This window comes from Cryptotermes secundus, unplaced genomic scaffold, assembly GCF_002891405.2.
Source record: "Cryptotermes secundus unplaced genomic scaffold, Csec_1.0 scaffold318, whole genome shotgun sequence".
Classification (NCBI taxonomy): Eukaryota; Metazoa; Arthropoda; class Insecta; order Blattodea; family Kalotermitidae; genus Cryptotermes; species Cryptotermes secundus.
Genome location: NW_019730108.1, coordinates 3,712,962 through 3,729,921, shown reverse-complemented (window position 1 = coordinate 3,729,921; position 16,960 = coordinate 3,712,962). Strand labels below are relative to the sequence as shown.

Sequence of the window (16,960 nt, the reverse complement as noted above, 5' to 3'; positions counted from 1 at the left end):
CTTGATCTGTGTTATATACAAAGCTGGATTTCCAATCAAAAATAATTTTAAATTACTTTATTTCAGCTTTTATTGTAATGCCATTTCAGTGTGTAGAATAAGGGATATACTGCTGAAAGTAAATTAATCTGGAGCCAGATTAATTATAATTAAGGTGACTCATATATTTTGTTTCCTCTTAGTAGCTCTTTACTTAGTTACTAAGGAGATAAATAGGTTTAGTATGAAACTCTTTAAGTTTAATGATATTAAAATGTACTGAAGACAGTTGTTAAACTGTTGCAGTTAGCTCATCTAATGGCTGATTCTGCCATCCAGACTCTGAGGAAGGCCTTGAAGAATGTGGACGTGAAAATCGAAAGATACGTTGAACATCCAGATGTAGCAGTTGGGACTGGGTCAGGAATCAAGTAAGTTTATATTCTGAGAACTGTTTTGATACTAATTTCTGATTCTGTAAGTCACATAACATTGTAGCAGTGCTACATTGCTTCATGAAACACCATATCTTCTTCACACTCACTGATGTGGAGAGTAATCTTTTGTGGTTCACACTGTGTGGTTTATCTCATCACATTCCTGTTCAGGGGGTTCTTTGTTCAGTCTTCAGTTAGATATGTGTTCAGGCTCTTCTACCCATACATTGAAACCTTCTCTTCTGCCAAGCATCACACTTATGCTCTCCCTTTCATTGGGGTAATAGAATCCACCCTGTAGGTGCTACCATCTCATAAATGTATTCTACATCTAAGCATAAGTGGGCAGAAGGCAGGGAAATCAACGCAACTCATATCTGGAGGCACTATACAGATAACAACAGCAAACTTCTGGATATGCATGTAACTTGTGTATAGCACTTATTTATGTTCCAGTGCACTTAGAGCAATTGAACAGATTAACCTCAATGGTAACAATCCTGGAATGCATTTTTAGGTACCTGGATTGTGAGTCATGACTGTGGGAACTGTTTTCTTTTCTCTCTTTGTTTCCATGGTTCTTTCCAGTGTATGTATATGTGGATTCTGGTATGGTATCTTGAAGCAGACGGCATCTGCTTCCTTTCAGATTTTTTCCAGTTCGTTGTTTAAATCATCCTGCCTCATTTGACACCAATTATCTCTTTAAGTCCTGAAGAATCTAGTACTTGTCTTTGATCCACCAGCTGATCAACTACTTCTACATATATTTCTTTTTTATCCTCTTCCTCCCTCCTCCTCCTCCTCGACCTCCTGCTCCCCCCCCCCCTGCATAAAGCTTTGTTACTTTTGCATCCATTCAGTCTTCATGACTCTATCCTTCCACCTCATTTTCGTTCGTCCTAAGTGCCTTCTCCTGTTATCCACCATTTCTCACTTTTTCCACTAGTCTGTTGTCCTTCATTCAGTCAGTATGTACATTCCATTTTGTTCTTTTGTTATTAACCAGTCAGGTGGTTATGATGTCCATAGATGTCATGTGGTGTCATAGATGTTTATCATAGTGGCCATGACGTCTATAGACATCACACATGTTTGTAAGTACTCTCTTGTAGATATAATGCCAGTCAGCAAAGCATACTTGTATGTTGTGCTTGCAAGATATTCTGGTTACTTCAGAGTGTGACAGGAAGTTGTTGATTGCTTGATGGCTGTCCAGGGTTTGAGTTGTTCTGACTAAACATGGCAGGTCCTAGCAAGAAGATAAGTGTAAGTGATGAGGTGTTTTATGAACTATTATAAGAGAATGAATACAGTGATATTCCAGAGTGTGACTGTAGTAATGATAGTGAAATAAATGGGAAAATTTCGTTAGGTGGAGAACAAAGTGTCAGTGACAGCAGTAGCATGCAACCTGACACATGATTACATAGTCCGTACAATTTAATGCTTTTGCAGTTGATGTTGGAAGAACAGATAGCTTTTGTTGCACAGTTCATTCACCCCTACTAGCCTTGAGCTTGCAAAGAAGTAAATTTCAGCCCACATGGCTGTAAGAAACTCTGTTTATCAATGAGGCATCCACAGTGTCGCAATAAGCCAAGCTGGGAATGTGTGTTTTCAACAGACAGTTTTGTCAGCCAACTACTATAATTGTGTTTCATTTCTAAACACCAGATGCCGGTCAAGATGGCATATACTGAATATGCACAACTCAGGCATACATATGAGATCACTTAGTCTGAATGGAAATGAAAGTTAGTGGCGACAGTATATTTCAAGAATAAAGCCAAAATATGCAATTTTACTAAAAGAAATTTATTAAAAAAACTTTATTTTAATGGCTATAGAAATGAAAATACAGCTATGTGAAGTCTGATAAATGGTCTTTCAGAGGCTTTTTGTTCCATAATTTTATAATAACACACAACTGAGATAATGTAGCTTAAAAAGGGAGCAAAAAGTATGAAATTAAACACTTCAGTGACAAATTTAAATGTCCATGGGAAATTTAATGTGCCCCTGCGGGAGAGAAAAAGAACTATGGGCCTTACTACTGATTTATATATTCACATAATGGTTTCTTTCTGTTGGTTCTTATTATTCCATATAATGCAGTTTAAGCATCCTGATAAGCTGGCTTGCTTGTTTAATTTGTAGTAACATAACTCATCTATTGCTGCTGTTGATTGGTTTTAATATGTATTTGAATTTCATTACCTGTTGAATTGGATTGCCTTCTATTTCCCCTTCTAAATTTCCCATATAGCCTGAAGTGCTTTCAGTAACTACACGAACAAGTAGGCCATACTTTGTAAGTTTCCCAGGATTATATGTTCGCATACGAAGCCTTCCCCTCCAAGGAATCACAGATTCGTCCAAAGACAGTTGTTGGTTTGGCTTATAAACCGTCTGAAATTTTTGAACGAAAAAAGTTTAATAAGGGCTGAATTTTGAAAAGCCTGCTTGTTGATTGTGGTTGCAGTTCATTATTATTGAAATGCAAACACCACCGAATTTGTTCAAATCTCTTATGGCTCATTAGTTTGCCAAAAATGGGAATTTCTAAAAATCGATCTGTTGACCAATACTCTTTTAGATTATCGCTCTTTGTATGCCCCATAGAATGATTATTGCAAAAAAAATTGTCATTTCTGCTGAAGTGACATCCACCCACTTCAACACCTTTTAACTTCTGTCATACTCTTCACGGTGTTGGAGATAGTATCTGTTAGTTTCCTGACATAGCATGTCAAAGAAACTGTCTCCAAAAAACAGTTCTGCTACTTCAGACACTTGCGTTGGGTCTGATGGAATTTGTTTCACCCCCGGATTTCCAGCAAACTGTCCCAAAGTAGGCGTTTTGTCTACTTTTCCCCATGTGGCTGTCCCCACAATGTTACTACCCACATTTTCGTTGGAGCTACTTTCACTTTTATTGTCTGTGGCCACAATTCTTTGTTGTCCCCTGTCACTGCCACCATCTGAGTCACTGTCACTACTCTCACAAGGCATGTCAGATAGCTCATCGGAGAACAAGTCAGACATTTCTTGTTCTCCGAGAGATCGCTTGGTCTTCAACCGCTTTCGTCCTTGATCTATATTGCACTGCTAACTTACTGCCTGGTACATAACGCTCAAAGGGACAAAGATCATTTTCCTTTGGAGTGGGGAACCAAAACAGCGAGGTCAAGTTACTGACTACTAAGCAAACTTCCAGGGTTTTATTACCCAGTAGTCATCCAGCTGCGTGGCGCCAGAGCAAGGTATGGGGTGTTACAACCTAATGTGTCCTAAAATCATGATATCATGCGACCGGTCCCCCATGTTTAAAAGCGAAAAGCATGATACCATGTGACTGGTCCTTTATGTGTTAATTTATTTTGCTACTTAGAACCATAACAAGAGTAAAGAAATTTTGGCTTAGAGAGTGCCCCCTGTCATATGCCTTGTTTAAATGGTATTTCTCTGGATACACTACTTTCAGTTTAGTGTTTCATTTTTGGTAACAATTTCTTAGGCAGATTTCTCTTTTCTGTTATGTTCAGTACATTGTCCAATCAAAAGCTTTTTCCAGACCTACAGAACATAAAAATACTTGTATCTTAAATTCAGTTGACTTCTATATCCTTGTTGCTCATCTTTAAGTTGCAAATTATTGGTTAGATATTCTGATATTATCTTTGTGTATGTAATTTCAGTGCTTTACACAGTAAATTTCCTGGTTTGTTTTCCTTCTTTCTTAATAATTATATTGTATTGCTTTTTTTTATCATTTGCTGGATATTTTTTCTGTACCATGTATATTTGCAAAAGGACTGACTATTTCTTCCATTAATTTAGGACTCCCATATTTCAGAATTTCTTTGTAGATATTGTTGACAGCAGATGTCTTCATGTTTTTCAATTGTGCCATTTGATTTTGTGTTTCTCTTCTACTTAACGTTAAAAATTTCATAATTTTTGCTTTTTTGTACTTATTGTGCTGCATTTCTGTCTATAGAATACAGAGTTTTCAAATGTGTTTCCCACACTGATATTGATATTTTGGTTGCATTGATGTATTCTACCACTTGGAGCACTTTATTGCTTTCAGTCTTGTTGCAGAAACCAGTACAGGTTGCCTCCTGGGTGGCTCTGCTCTAGGCAAGCGAGAACTGAAGCCTGAACAAGTGGGACACAAAGCTGCAGATGAACTGCTTCAGTCCATTAATACAAAGGCTTGTGTAGACTCCTATTCTCAAGATCAGGTAATACTTCAAACTCTTTCTTTTGAACATTACTGAGCATCAGAGCATAACAGCACTCCTGCTTTTGTGGTTGTTAAGCACCCAGCTGAAGTCTAGCTAGGTGACTGGTACCTGATTCAAGTGTTTTGTCATTTTCCTCAGTCTCTTCATGAATATTGTGGGACTGTGCCATGAAGTGTATCATATCTTGTCTGGTGCTTTATAACCAGGTCAGTTAGTGAAGTGTGATCATGATGTCTTGTATTAGTCACGAGATCTGCTGCGTGGCTGGTGGTTGGTCACTCCTTGTCAGGGCGAGCATCAAATAGCAGGTTACAGGGCAGACCGAGTTCTCTCCCAAACAGTAGGTTAGCTGGGATGAAGCCCAGTATGTCATTGGTGGATGCCCTGTAGGTAAGGAGGGAGATGGGCAGCCTTATGCCGCAGTCCCTCTGGTGTGACATGACAATTTTTCGCTGGTGCTATTTGATCATTTTTATGTACCATTCCAGCATGTCATCTGAGTGCAGTTGCAGGGGGATGGTGCAGTTGTTGCTCACACCCAGGCATTGTAATATCTCCTGCCTAAAGCAGGACTTGAAGTTATGGCCCTGGTCAGTGTGTAGCTCTCATGGTGCTCTGAAGTGGTAGGAGAAGTTGGTAACCAGGTCTTCTGCCATTGTTCATGATATAACTATCCAGTTTGTTATATTGTCACCTGTTAATGACTAGACATGGGGTTTGGTTTGGTTAGGTAATTGGTTTTGTTGAATATTTCTAACTTGTAACTACAAATATTTATAATGCTGCCGTTGTTGTACACGCTTTACACTTTACTACAGCATACTCTGAGTCTTCTCAGTTTGCTATGCCTTTACCAGTTGTTCCCTGGTAACGGTTCCTAAATATAGATATTCTTCTGCTTTCATGTTCATGCCCATACCAGCTGGTGACTGTCTCATCCCTTTGTTTCAACTGTGTTCTTCATATATAACTTCGGCATGGACCGCATAGAAATCACCACTTCCAACAATTTCTCCGTTGTTGCATGCATATTCGTTGCCACGGAAGTATGTATACCCAGCCATATTTTAATCATTTAGGAGCCGGGATAGCTTAGTTGGTGTAGCAGCTAGGCTATGGGCTGGACACCTGTGGAGCTACAGTTTGATTTCTCATGGGATGAGAGATTTTTCTTGTCTTTGTAGTGTCCAGACGCAGTTTCCTATACAGTGGATACCAGGAACTATTTCCCTGGGTGTGAAGCAGCAGCTAACCATTTAGTGCCCTCTAGTGCTGACGTTAAGAATGATAGATTTGTGCTTCCACTTCACCATATGCCTGTATGGAGTGGTGCTTAGTTAATGAAGCTCAATAATAGTGTTACTCTTAATAGTTTATCATGTAAAATGCCCAAAAATTGTTTGTAATTTACACGTATACATACAGTTACAGAAGTGATGTATTCTCATGTCTCATCACATTCCATAATGCAAACCCTATGTTTCCATTGACTCCCATATTACCAAAAACTTTTCCTTATGCATATAAATAACAGTGTGCTTTTTGTGCCCATCTAGGTGTCACACTTGCACTTGATCTCAGTGGGCTTGTTTCAGACATGTTAAATAAGGGTACTAGACTGCACTGTCAAAAATAAGGGATTACTAATAATTTTATATATCATAAATATGTTTAATTAATGTATAATTACATTACTTAATTATGTCTTATAAAAAGTAGTTTTTGTATTTTAAAAAATGTCCATATTTAGCACAAATATCTGTAGGGGCAGATTTATGGCCCATGCTGTGGATTTTATGGTTGTGCTTTATAATTTTCATAAGGCTGAATTCCATATGCCGAACATTTTGTAACACAAGGACCACTGTACTTTGAAAAAGATTCAGTGACTTAATTTGACATTTTTGTATGAAAATGTTGTGACATACCGCCTAAAAGCGGATATTGGAGTCAGTGGGCGTCCATTGCTAGGCAACAGCTCAGTAGTCACGTTTCTGCTACAGTAGGAGCAATAAACACATCACTGTCTGGGTGACAAACATGTCCACTCTACACCTCATACATAACAGACCATTACCACAGAAATGAAAACCAGAACTAGTTCAGTTCCCGCGATAACCAATATGCTAGCTGCCATTAAATCGAAAGACACGAAACTGAACCCTTGAATAAGGCGTCTTCTAGACCGTCTGACTGTCGAATAAGACAGACTGATCGGACAACAGAACAGAACAGAACAGAGGCAAACAGAGCAGAGCTAAGAAGTAAGGAAGAAACGGCAAAGACACACTAACAGGAATAACAGTGGAAGAGAGAAAAGGAGCTGAATACAGAGTAACAGAGTGAAGACAAAATTCGAGAGATGACAGACTAGTCAGCTTGCATCGTGTGGAAGACATTTTTGGGTAATTGTAATTGTAAACAGCATCCAATAAATTGATTCATCTAATCTGGAACCAATTAACTTCTTGTCGTATTAAATGGATTAGTTACAAGAAACAGTAAATTTTAGATGTTTATTATAATATTGGATGGTGTGATTTATTGTCGTTGATTCTACACATTGCATTAAAATGAAGTTTTATGTTCAGGAAGCAATGATGTTGGCCATATCAGTGAAGTTCTTAACAGCATTAATGGATAAATTGAAACAAGTGTGGGCCCCACCCCGTGTAGCCCTTCTGCGAAAATACGTTTCCCATTTTAGGTTCAAGTCACATCTAACATGTTCCTGTTTATCTTTTGGGCTCACCCAGTCTCATCCAGTGGACACTGGGGCCTGTTCCCTAAATTTAGTGCTGCCAGGGCATGAAGATGACTGCTGACCATCTAGTGCTAACCTCCACTCTTATGTATTTATGTGGCATGGTACTTAATTAAGCATGGACATCTTTTCCCCTTAGCTCAACAGGGACATGGTATAGTCCAAGAAAGTTTTGCTGAATTACATTATTGAAAAATTGTTGTCTCATATTTACAGTGATATCCACCTATAAGGCATAGTGGGCTGTTAGAGGGGACATGCTGCTTAGTATGGTTTGCAGATTGCCATTCTTCGCATTCATAATGTTTTTCCTCAGACATAGAATTCTCAGATCTTACCACACATCTGCCAGGTTTTGATCTAATTTCAGAAATGTATGACTGGCTTTTGAAGGTTTTCCATTTTGGCAAACATTGCTGTTGCCATCTGGGGTTGATTTGAAAGCTCTGATGCAGGTCTCACCTTGGGCAGCAAGTCAGAGGTGAAGGCCATTATTCGATGAAACAGAAAAGTGGGTGCTCTCCAGTAAAGAGTGAATGAAAAGGGGTGTTGAAACATGTTTTAGTGACAGGGTAGTTGCGAAGGGAGGTGGTGAAGAATGTTGGAAAAACTTCTAACATTCTACCTGTCATATTCATGAAAGCCAAAGCCGTACATCAAATTTGAGTGACAAGAACCCAAGTACAGGTATTAACTTGAAAAGTGTTACACACTGCTTGGCGGTTCAGTGGTTTATGTTATTTTGTTCGTAGGATCATAGCTCATGTCTACTTTCAGATTATCTTATTCATGGCCATTGCACATGGAAAGTCCCGTGTAAAGTGTGGGCCAGTGACTTTACATACTGAAACAGCTATTCACGTAGCACGTCAGTTAACAGAGGTGAGACTGATTACATATATGTAAGTATATGACATAATTTCTTACATTCAGTAACTGCTGGGAAACTCATGATCTCTAATCAGTGAGCAAAATCTAATTTAACATCTGATCATCTTAGTTCCTGTCTGCCAGCTGGCCACTTTGCAACCTACACATCCCAGTGCATATTTATGAAAGTAATTGCAATGTGTGACAGATTTTGTTCAAAGTTTCAGTGATTGTCTTACAGCATGTCTGGCAGTGTGTATGATAGTACAGTGAAAACCTCATTTGAGGTTTTGTTTGGGAGCAGCAGAGTAGAACACCAAACTGAGGAAAATTTTAAATGGAGGGAATTTAGCACTAAATTGTCAGTTTGATATTAAAGTTGAACATTAAGTAAGGGAAAACCTTAAATTGAAGAACATTAATTGATGATTCAGCTGCATGATCTTATGTTTAGATGAACCTGCTGTCCTAGCCATAATGCTCAGAAAGGTGAAGAAGCTTTATATTTTCCTTCCCCCCGCCTCCACATGTTTTTATTTATAGTTTGTTTGTTTGTCATGTTGCCTAAAAGCCAGATTATTGTATATAGAATCATCTATCAATGAGTAAATTAACTTTAATCTTTCAAATATGTTGTGCGGCAAAAGCAGCTTTCTGTTCTGTTGGCTAGTGTGAAGAACCACAGAAGGACAGAACTCTTTCCCTCCATAAGTGGGTTATGTTGTAACATTTTATACCCACTTTTTTATAGTCATGATTCAGAGCATATCAGGTCATTGCAATGAGTGTAAAAGTTAGTTTCTGTGTGTCATAACCATGAAGTATGTGATTTCAGATCTTGATTATTGGATAATATTAGGAGTTGCTGGGGTGAGTTTTATGGATTCAACCAAACCAAAATTGCACAAGTTCAGCAGAACCAGTACGTGAAAATTAAAAAGCAGATAGAAGCAGGCTTGGTCTAAGTGAGGCACTCCAAAGCAAATACACCACTCAGGTTGTTGACCTTTGTTGGTCAGGCTTGTCAATTGTTGCCAAGTCATCTTAACTGACAGTCCATTTTATCCTGTCACCAGCAATGATGTTTCTTATGTCATTTTTTAACATTGACTCCAGTGATTGCAGTCCAGTATTCTGTCTTTTACATTGTACTGAAACCAGTGCTACTTAATAATGCAACTATCGCAAAATACTGTTTCTAGTTCCTATGAATTTGTTTTTATTTTGTTAAAAGAAACAACAATTTTGTATGAATAGTTTGACTGGAGACCACTGTTCAAACCCTGTTGTGTGCATTCATTGCCGCAGGAACGTGTTTACTGAGCTGTTGCCTAGCAATGAAGGAAGGGATACACTTCACTGAGCCTTTGGCTAGCAGTGATAGGAGGGATTCACGTGTAGACACCGACTGATCAGAGGGATTTATGAAGTATGCTCTTGAGATGGGGTCAGGCACCATGGTATACATACCAGGTTTCATAAAGATTGGTTCAAGCATTCAGAAGTTAATGGTGGGTGGATTCAATGGCACAGAGATGACATGGAGATGACATAAGCTTACTTTCATTTTTGCAGAATAAGTAGAGTGGGCAAAGAGTAAGCAAAGACCAACATGTACAGTCAAAGGATCAGAGTAAAAAGAAAATGACCCAAATATGACTTAGGTATCTGCTTTCCAATATACAGGGTGCGGCAGAATAATTTGCTGATTTGAAGGGTCAATAAAACAAAAGATGTTATAGGTATCATAATTATTTTTTTTCCATATTCTACAACATTGGAAATTTATGTTTACTCTGTTTTAAAAATTGTATCCAACAAGTGCCCCCCCCCCCATTGGCGATACACTGACTTGCCTAAATTCTGAAGTGTCCGTCGACTCTTTCCAGCATAGCGATGGGTATGTTGGCTATGGCTTGGCGAATATTCTCCTTCAGTTGAGCAAGGGTCCTTGGACGATTGGTGTACATGAGAGATTTCAGATACCCCCATAAGAAATACTCACAAGGGGCTATGTCGGGTGAGCGCGCTGGCCACTGAAGATCGCCCCTCAAAGAAATCAGGCGCCTGGGGAAGTGTTCCCGCAAAACACGCATTGCAGTTTGCGCCGTGTGTGCCGTGGCTCCATCCTGCTGAAACCACACATCCCCAACATCCATTTCGTCAAGACTTGGCAAAAAAAATTCTTCGATCATTTTCACATAGCGAACAGAATTCACTGTAACTGCAACCTCATTCTCTTCAAAAAAGTGGGGGCCTCTCATGAAGTTCTCGGGGATTGTTATCACTCCAGTAGCGCACGTTTTGCTCGTTCACGCATCCAGAAAGATGGAAATGAGCCTCATCACTAAAGAACACAAGCACATCATCAGGCAAAGTTTCAAGGAACGCTTCACATGCATGTTGCCGAGCAGCAAAATCGCGTTCAGTGAGTTCTTGCACCACAGCCAACTTGTAAGGATGAAAGTGGAGGTCCTCATGAAGAATTTGCATCACAGAACGATCAGACATTCCAAGGGCAGCTGCATGCTTGCGTGCCGAGCGCCGAGGAGATCGCAAAAAAGACTGCCTTACTGCCTCAATGTTTTGGGGTGATCTGATGGCCGTTCCCCTGATCTTACCTTTTCCACACTGCCAGTTCTCCTGAATGTGTTTGCCCACGTAACAATTGATTGCCAACCAGGAACATGAGCTTGGGCAGAAATATTGAAGTGCACACAGAATGCTCGCTGCGTGGCGACGATTGAGCAACGGTTAGAAAAGTAAGCCTCTACGGCAAACGCGCGCTGCTCCTTCATCCAACGCATTCTTGGTACTAAAGTGGAAGGAAGAACAAACTTCCCGACCCACCCGTTCGAATGAGACCATCCGCACCCTCTAACGGCCAAACCTTGCTTCCTGGTGCCAAATTCAAATCAGCAAATTATGCTGCCGCACTCTGTACATCTTAAATTCATTGCTCAGTGTTGTTTAATAAATACATTTTCAGTTATGTGCAATTTGAATTATTTTGTTTTCATTCCAGTCTATAAATAATACTACTGCAGTGAATAATAATTGGCAACACAGTCTTTCTGTTTTTTTCTATTTCCAAATTCCTGATCCCATTAAGGGGGAGGGGGGACATAGAGAGACACACCCAACATAAAAATTATAAACCTCTTTTCATTCTTTAAAGTAAGCTAGTAAAACACTAGCAGTTAACAAAATAACATGTAAATTGGTAGTTAAATATCACACTCCTGGATAATACAGCAAGTATTCAAAACAACATTTCACAGATATGTCATTGATGAGTATGTTGTCTTCTGTAATTGAGCAAAACAGGTTTAATAGTGTTTTGTTTCATCACTTACAGGCTAAATTCACCGTGATAAATGTTGGAACAGATTCCAACATTATTGAATGCGAAGGTATTGGTCTTGAAAATAATGGCCTATGAAGGATGTCCTGAAGATGGCAGTTATAAAGTGATAGCAAAAGTGCAGGCATTGCATATTTTGAAATGTGGGAGACTTGCATTGTATAAAAACAGGAATGAATTGTTGATTTGTTTTAAACATCAGAAAGTTATTCATCAGTTGTTTGATTAGTATGGGTAATTGATATCATTGTCATACTCTCAGGAGTGAGACCTTAATATGCCTACAGTATCAATAAAGATGATCAAGTATTGTCAACACCACAATGTCTCATTGATTGCAATCATTGTCATCAATAGATTAGAAAGAATTCACAAACACTTCAGTAGTGCAGTTCGTGTGTTTTCTTTGTTACTGATGTGGCTGATGCCAGAAAATTCAAAGTGTACTGTTTCATAATTGCTTCATTGATAATCAGATAAGTGAGACCATGACTATCCTGTATTTAAATACAAGAAAATTAAATGTTCAGGTGTACTGTGTGAAACAGAGTTAATATTGAAGACTTCCATCTTCTGAGGTATAATACTGTGTAGTCTGCTAAAAGTCAACCAGAATTTTGGAGTAACGTGTTGGCTCCATCTTCAGGGTTGAAGAATAAGCCAAGCATGAAACCAACATGAAGAAGGTAAAAGAAAAAGTTAAAGTTGTCCCTCTGCTTAACTAATTAAGTACTATGTCATGAAGGTATATGTGGAGTGGATGTATAGATCCACATTTTCGAAGGTAACAAGCCTAATTTATTTATTTTTTTTTTGTCATTCTACAAAATAATACCTTCATAAAAGTTCCAAAGTTTTTTGAGGAATGTTACTGTGTATCCCTTCAGGACCCTAAATGAAGTAGTGGTATTGTCACTCTTACCTCAGAAGTTTGTTTGACCATTGTGTTATTACAGATTGTAGGATGTTAAAAACACAGTGCGTTTGAGTGGCTTCCAGGAGCATAACAGTCATACCAAGTTTTGTAAAAATTTGTCACCTGGTTCACAAGTGAAAAGTATACACACACACACACACAGAGACAGAGGAAGAGGAAGATAGAGGAAGAGTCTAAAGTGAACATGAGAGTACATACATAGGTGGTCAGCTTACTGGATAAGTATTTGAAGAATTGGAAGGAAAACAGAAATGACGGTGGACAGAAGGAAAGATATAAATGTAGGAATTGGAAAGAAAGTGGGTAAAATGATTGACATTTTTTAACTACAAAATATGGAACATACGAAAGTGGAAGAAGCAGAATTATGTGATAATTTTGATTTGTTTCATTCTGGTCCATCACACTAACAATTATAAATACAAACCACTCCGTCCAATGTGACATGTAAGTTTTCACTACGTTAAAACTTATCTCCCTTACATGTTTCGGTCCTTACGGGCCATCTTCAGAGGGAACATCATTACAAACTGGAAACTACCATCACAATAGGTGTTTTGATTTAAAATACATACACTTATTATATCCTATAATGCACAGTACGCATAAAGTCGAACATTTGACAATCACAGCAGCTTCCTGGTGTTGTAAAGTTTTAAAGTTTCTAGATGTTATTTAAAAAACCTTTATTGTCAATAGTTAAAATTTTTTAAACCACGTAGGTTCGTGTCCGTACTCCTATCGTCCTTGTATGGGGCAGATTTTGTGCTGCCTGTCTATCTTGATGGGGAGGTTCTTGATGTTGTCCAGGGTTTGTTCGTGGCTTACTGTGGCTATTCACTCGGCAATCACTACATTCAAACTCAACTCCTGAAGTCAAAGTCAAAGTCACATTGCGACTGACGGTCAGTCAATCTGTCTATCTTGGTGTCGAGCCCCGATTGGGACTCATGACCAGATTTTTTTTTCTTTGTATGAAAGTTACTGTCCTGTTCATTTGGGGCGCCCCCTCTGACGAGAGGTCGGGTCTGTCATTTGTCAGTCATAAACTTGGTGACTTGGATTATTGTGGGCCTGTGAGTTTCATTGGACTTCCCAAGCTCATAGATGCAAGGAGAATGACATGGAAACTATAAATTTACTGGAAACGCTTATTTAGTGGCATTCATTATGTCAGACAAGGTACAAAAGTCAAAACAAATAAACAGCATTTCACTCAAATGCCTATCTCCATGGTATCATGTCATGACTAGATGAGTTATTTTGGTGATAAATTATCTGCATTAATAGAATCCTGAAATTAATTACCATATTCAGGAAAACCCACCATGGTACCTTCTCCTGAGTCAGTTGAATCTAGTCCTGTGTTTATGAAGTATTTCTCTGAAATTCATTTTAGAATTATCCTTCCTGTACACTGGAGTCTTGGAAGGGTTCACTTCCATTGAGAGTTCCTAACAAAATATGGTACTCGTCCATCATTTCTCTGGTGTGTGTGTGTGTGTGCTACATATTTCATCCATCTCCTGCATCTTGATTAAGCAGTTTCATATAGAGGATGTGCTGTAGGCTTGTTTTCTGGAGGTGATCATTATAATCTTAGCAAGGACAGTGGCATTCAGTCCCCGTGGGCAAATTCCCAAATAATACCAGATGCCAACCTTTTGATCTGAGTCCTACTTTACACCTCACACCCCACCATCTCAGGGATAATGGGATAAAGGCTTAATAAATGAAATTTATTAACTGAGGTTAATTTGGCTCCAGTAAGTAAGTACTTAACAAATTTTAAGTAGGAAAGGCAGTAGAGGGTCTCAATAGGCAGCCAAGTGGGCCAGATGATGTGAAATGGCATGGGAATGTTGTCATACCCCAATGCCATGACAGCTTTTTTTTCCATTTTTTTTCTGGTTCACACTTTCATCAGTCATTTCACCATTTGACTTTACATAATCTGGTTGCTGAAAGCAGTGTAAAATAACCCAACCATTTTAGCAATATATGATTACAAAGTATGAAGCTCATTATATAATCTCCAAACCCTTATTACAAGGGAGAGTCAGTAAATAGGTCACGAGTGGTTGTGAAACGTAAAACCTGATATTCGAACCTGGAAGAAACATTTATTTCTTGACATCTCCACCAACATTGATACACTTGTCCCATTGCTTTACCACTGTGTCGAAACTCGCAGCATATATGTCTTTGGGCTGTTGTCTCATCCACTTCTGCACCTCCATTTCAACCTCTTCAACATCAGCAAAACGTTTGCCACCATTGCATTGAAGCATACTTTAATTAGGGTTGGTAGTGATGCACCCATGATTCATCCAGAGTAACAATCCTCTTAAGCATATCTTCTCGTTTCATCTGCATACCATAAGAGATGTTAAAGGAGAGACCCATTAGGTTCAGTTCTCTGGGCACTCACTGTGTGTACACTCTCACAAACTTCAAATGATCATGCATTATGCTGTATGCTAAGCCATGGGAACAACCTAGTGCACTTGCTACACTGTCTATCCTTATCAGCTCGAATCAACTCTTCTACAGGCTGCACAGTTGCTTCTGTTGCAATCTGAACAAAGTGACCTCATTGGATATCATCTATGACTTTCAAACTTCCTTGAGAGAATTTTTTGACCCAGTTGTGAACCGATTTCTGCAAGAAACACCACCGTAAACAGGAAAAATTTCTTTATGAATAGTCTTTCCATTGAGTCCTTTTGCCCCCCAAAAAACAGGCAACAGAACACTGCTCTTTGGTGGTATACCCCTAAATAGTTGCCATTTTGACTGCTGCTACCTACTGATAGACGTAGAAACTATATTACATCTGTTTTATGTCAATTTGTGACCTGTTTACTGACTCTCTCTCCTAACTTCACTTATCATATGTTCCTCCCTCAAAGTGAGAGGCCAGGTTTTCCACTCACACAAAACATGAAATCCTAGTAGCCGATTAAATGTCATTTCAAAGAGAATGCAGTTGTCTCCCCTTCATCATCATTGGTTGTTTACTTTCAGCAGTATGTTCATATCTAGGCCTGATTTTGTTTAAGAAAATCAGAATTCATATTACTTTGGTGTTTTTTAATTTCCATTTCGTGCATCCTGTTGTGTTAAAATATACAACTCTTTTATTGATCATCACAACACAACAAACAGATGATTCGATGTTATATAACATCAATTAAGTTTTATCTTGTTTTATACAATAACTTTTAGTTTTTATATAATCTCACATATTGTATTTTTAAGCAAAGTATTTTGAATGATTGATGACATTGTGTCCAATCTAATGTACAGCAGTTCAGTGGTATATGTTTGTTAATATGTGTTTGCCTGATGATGGCTGTTAGTGGCTGAAACGTAGCGAAACCATAGCTGGGCGCTAACCTTGATTTTTTCTGTTTGTTGTGTTGTGATGGTCAAGAAAAGAGTTGTGTTACTTTGGTTTACTAACTCATCAGAAATATTACTATTATCCTCGCATGTTTTACAAGAAAAAATAGGGTTATAGTATCGTTTGTGTGTGTGAGAGAGAGAGAGTGCTGGAGGAGAGAGATTAAGATTGCAAATTTATACAAACTTCTCTGAAATTTGGCTCCCGCTCATAATAACCTGGCACTCTCACAAGCATTTCTTTCCTTATGTAAATATAAAAATATGTTATTACTGTGGGCTCCTCCTACTCCTAATCCATTCATGTTTAACAGGAACACATAGTGTCCAGTACCGAAAAAATGTGAAGTACAGGTTTTAAGAAGTTGTTATAAGTAAGCATTTTTTATGAAAATGATGACAACTGGTGACAGAGAAACTGCTGTTGGTAGATTGGTCTGCTGCAGAATTAGTACTACCTGCAGCCAGTGTAGGCAGCAAATACAAATATACAGTGCGTACAATCAAGTGCGCGCCGCGGCTGCAATTTGCCGTGAGTCATACCACCGCAGAACGGATGCAACTCCTCCCCGCGACTGCAGTGCCGTTCCCCGATAGCGTGAGTGTAGTGGTGTCGCTGAGTCTCCGTCCATCAGTTGCTCTACATGCACACATTTATAAGAATACAGTAAAAAGATAACTTACCGTGGTTTATAACAGGTGCTGAAAGTGACCTCCTTCTGCTTGCAAACATGCCGCGCATCTCACAAATAAATTACGCGACACTCTCTGCAGTTCGTCGACGGTAATTGAATGAATTACGCGTGTAATTTCATTTTGAAGACTATCAATGCTGCGGGGATTATTTTTGTAGACTTTTTGCTTCAGGTTGCCCCAAAGATAATAATCAGAAATACTGAGATCTGGGGATCTGGGAGGCCACAGTCCTCTACTGACAATTCTGTCTTCAAA

The 16,960-nt window shown here is 38.8% G+C and overlaps 1 protein-coding gene across 4 annotated transcripts in view; it reads left to right on the top strand.

Moving 5' to 3' along the window:
* The window catches only part of LOC111866155 (RNA 3'-terminal phosphate cyclase), a 31,317-nt gene extending 19,329 nt beyond the window's left edge, over nucleotides 1-11,988 (top strand). For 3 of the 4 annotated variants that reach the window (XM_023854821.2, XM_023854820.2, XM_023854819.2), the window contains exons 8-11: nucleotides 286-410; nucleotides 4,513-4,666; nucleotides 8,211-8,315; nucleotides 11,662-11,988. In XM_023854821.2, coding sequence (XP_023710589.1) covers nucleotides 286-410; nucleotides 4,513-4,666; nucleotides 8,211-8,315; nucleotides 11,662-11,745 — 468 coding nt within the window. In that variant the 3' untranslated portion in view covers nucleotides 11,746-11,988. The remainder of the gene's footprint in view (nucleotides 1-285; nucleotides 411-4,512; nucleotides 4,667-8,210; nucleotides 8,316-11,661) is intronic. The other variant, XM_023854822.2, reaches the window with a different exon arrangement.
* Nucleotides 11,989-16,960: the final 4,972 nt, after the last annotated feature.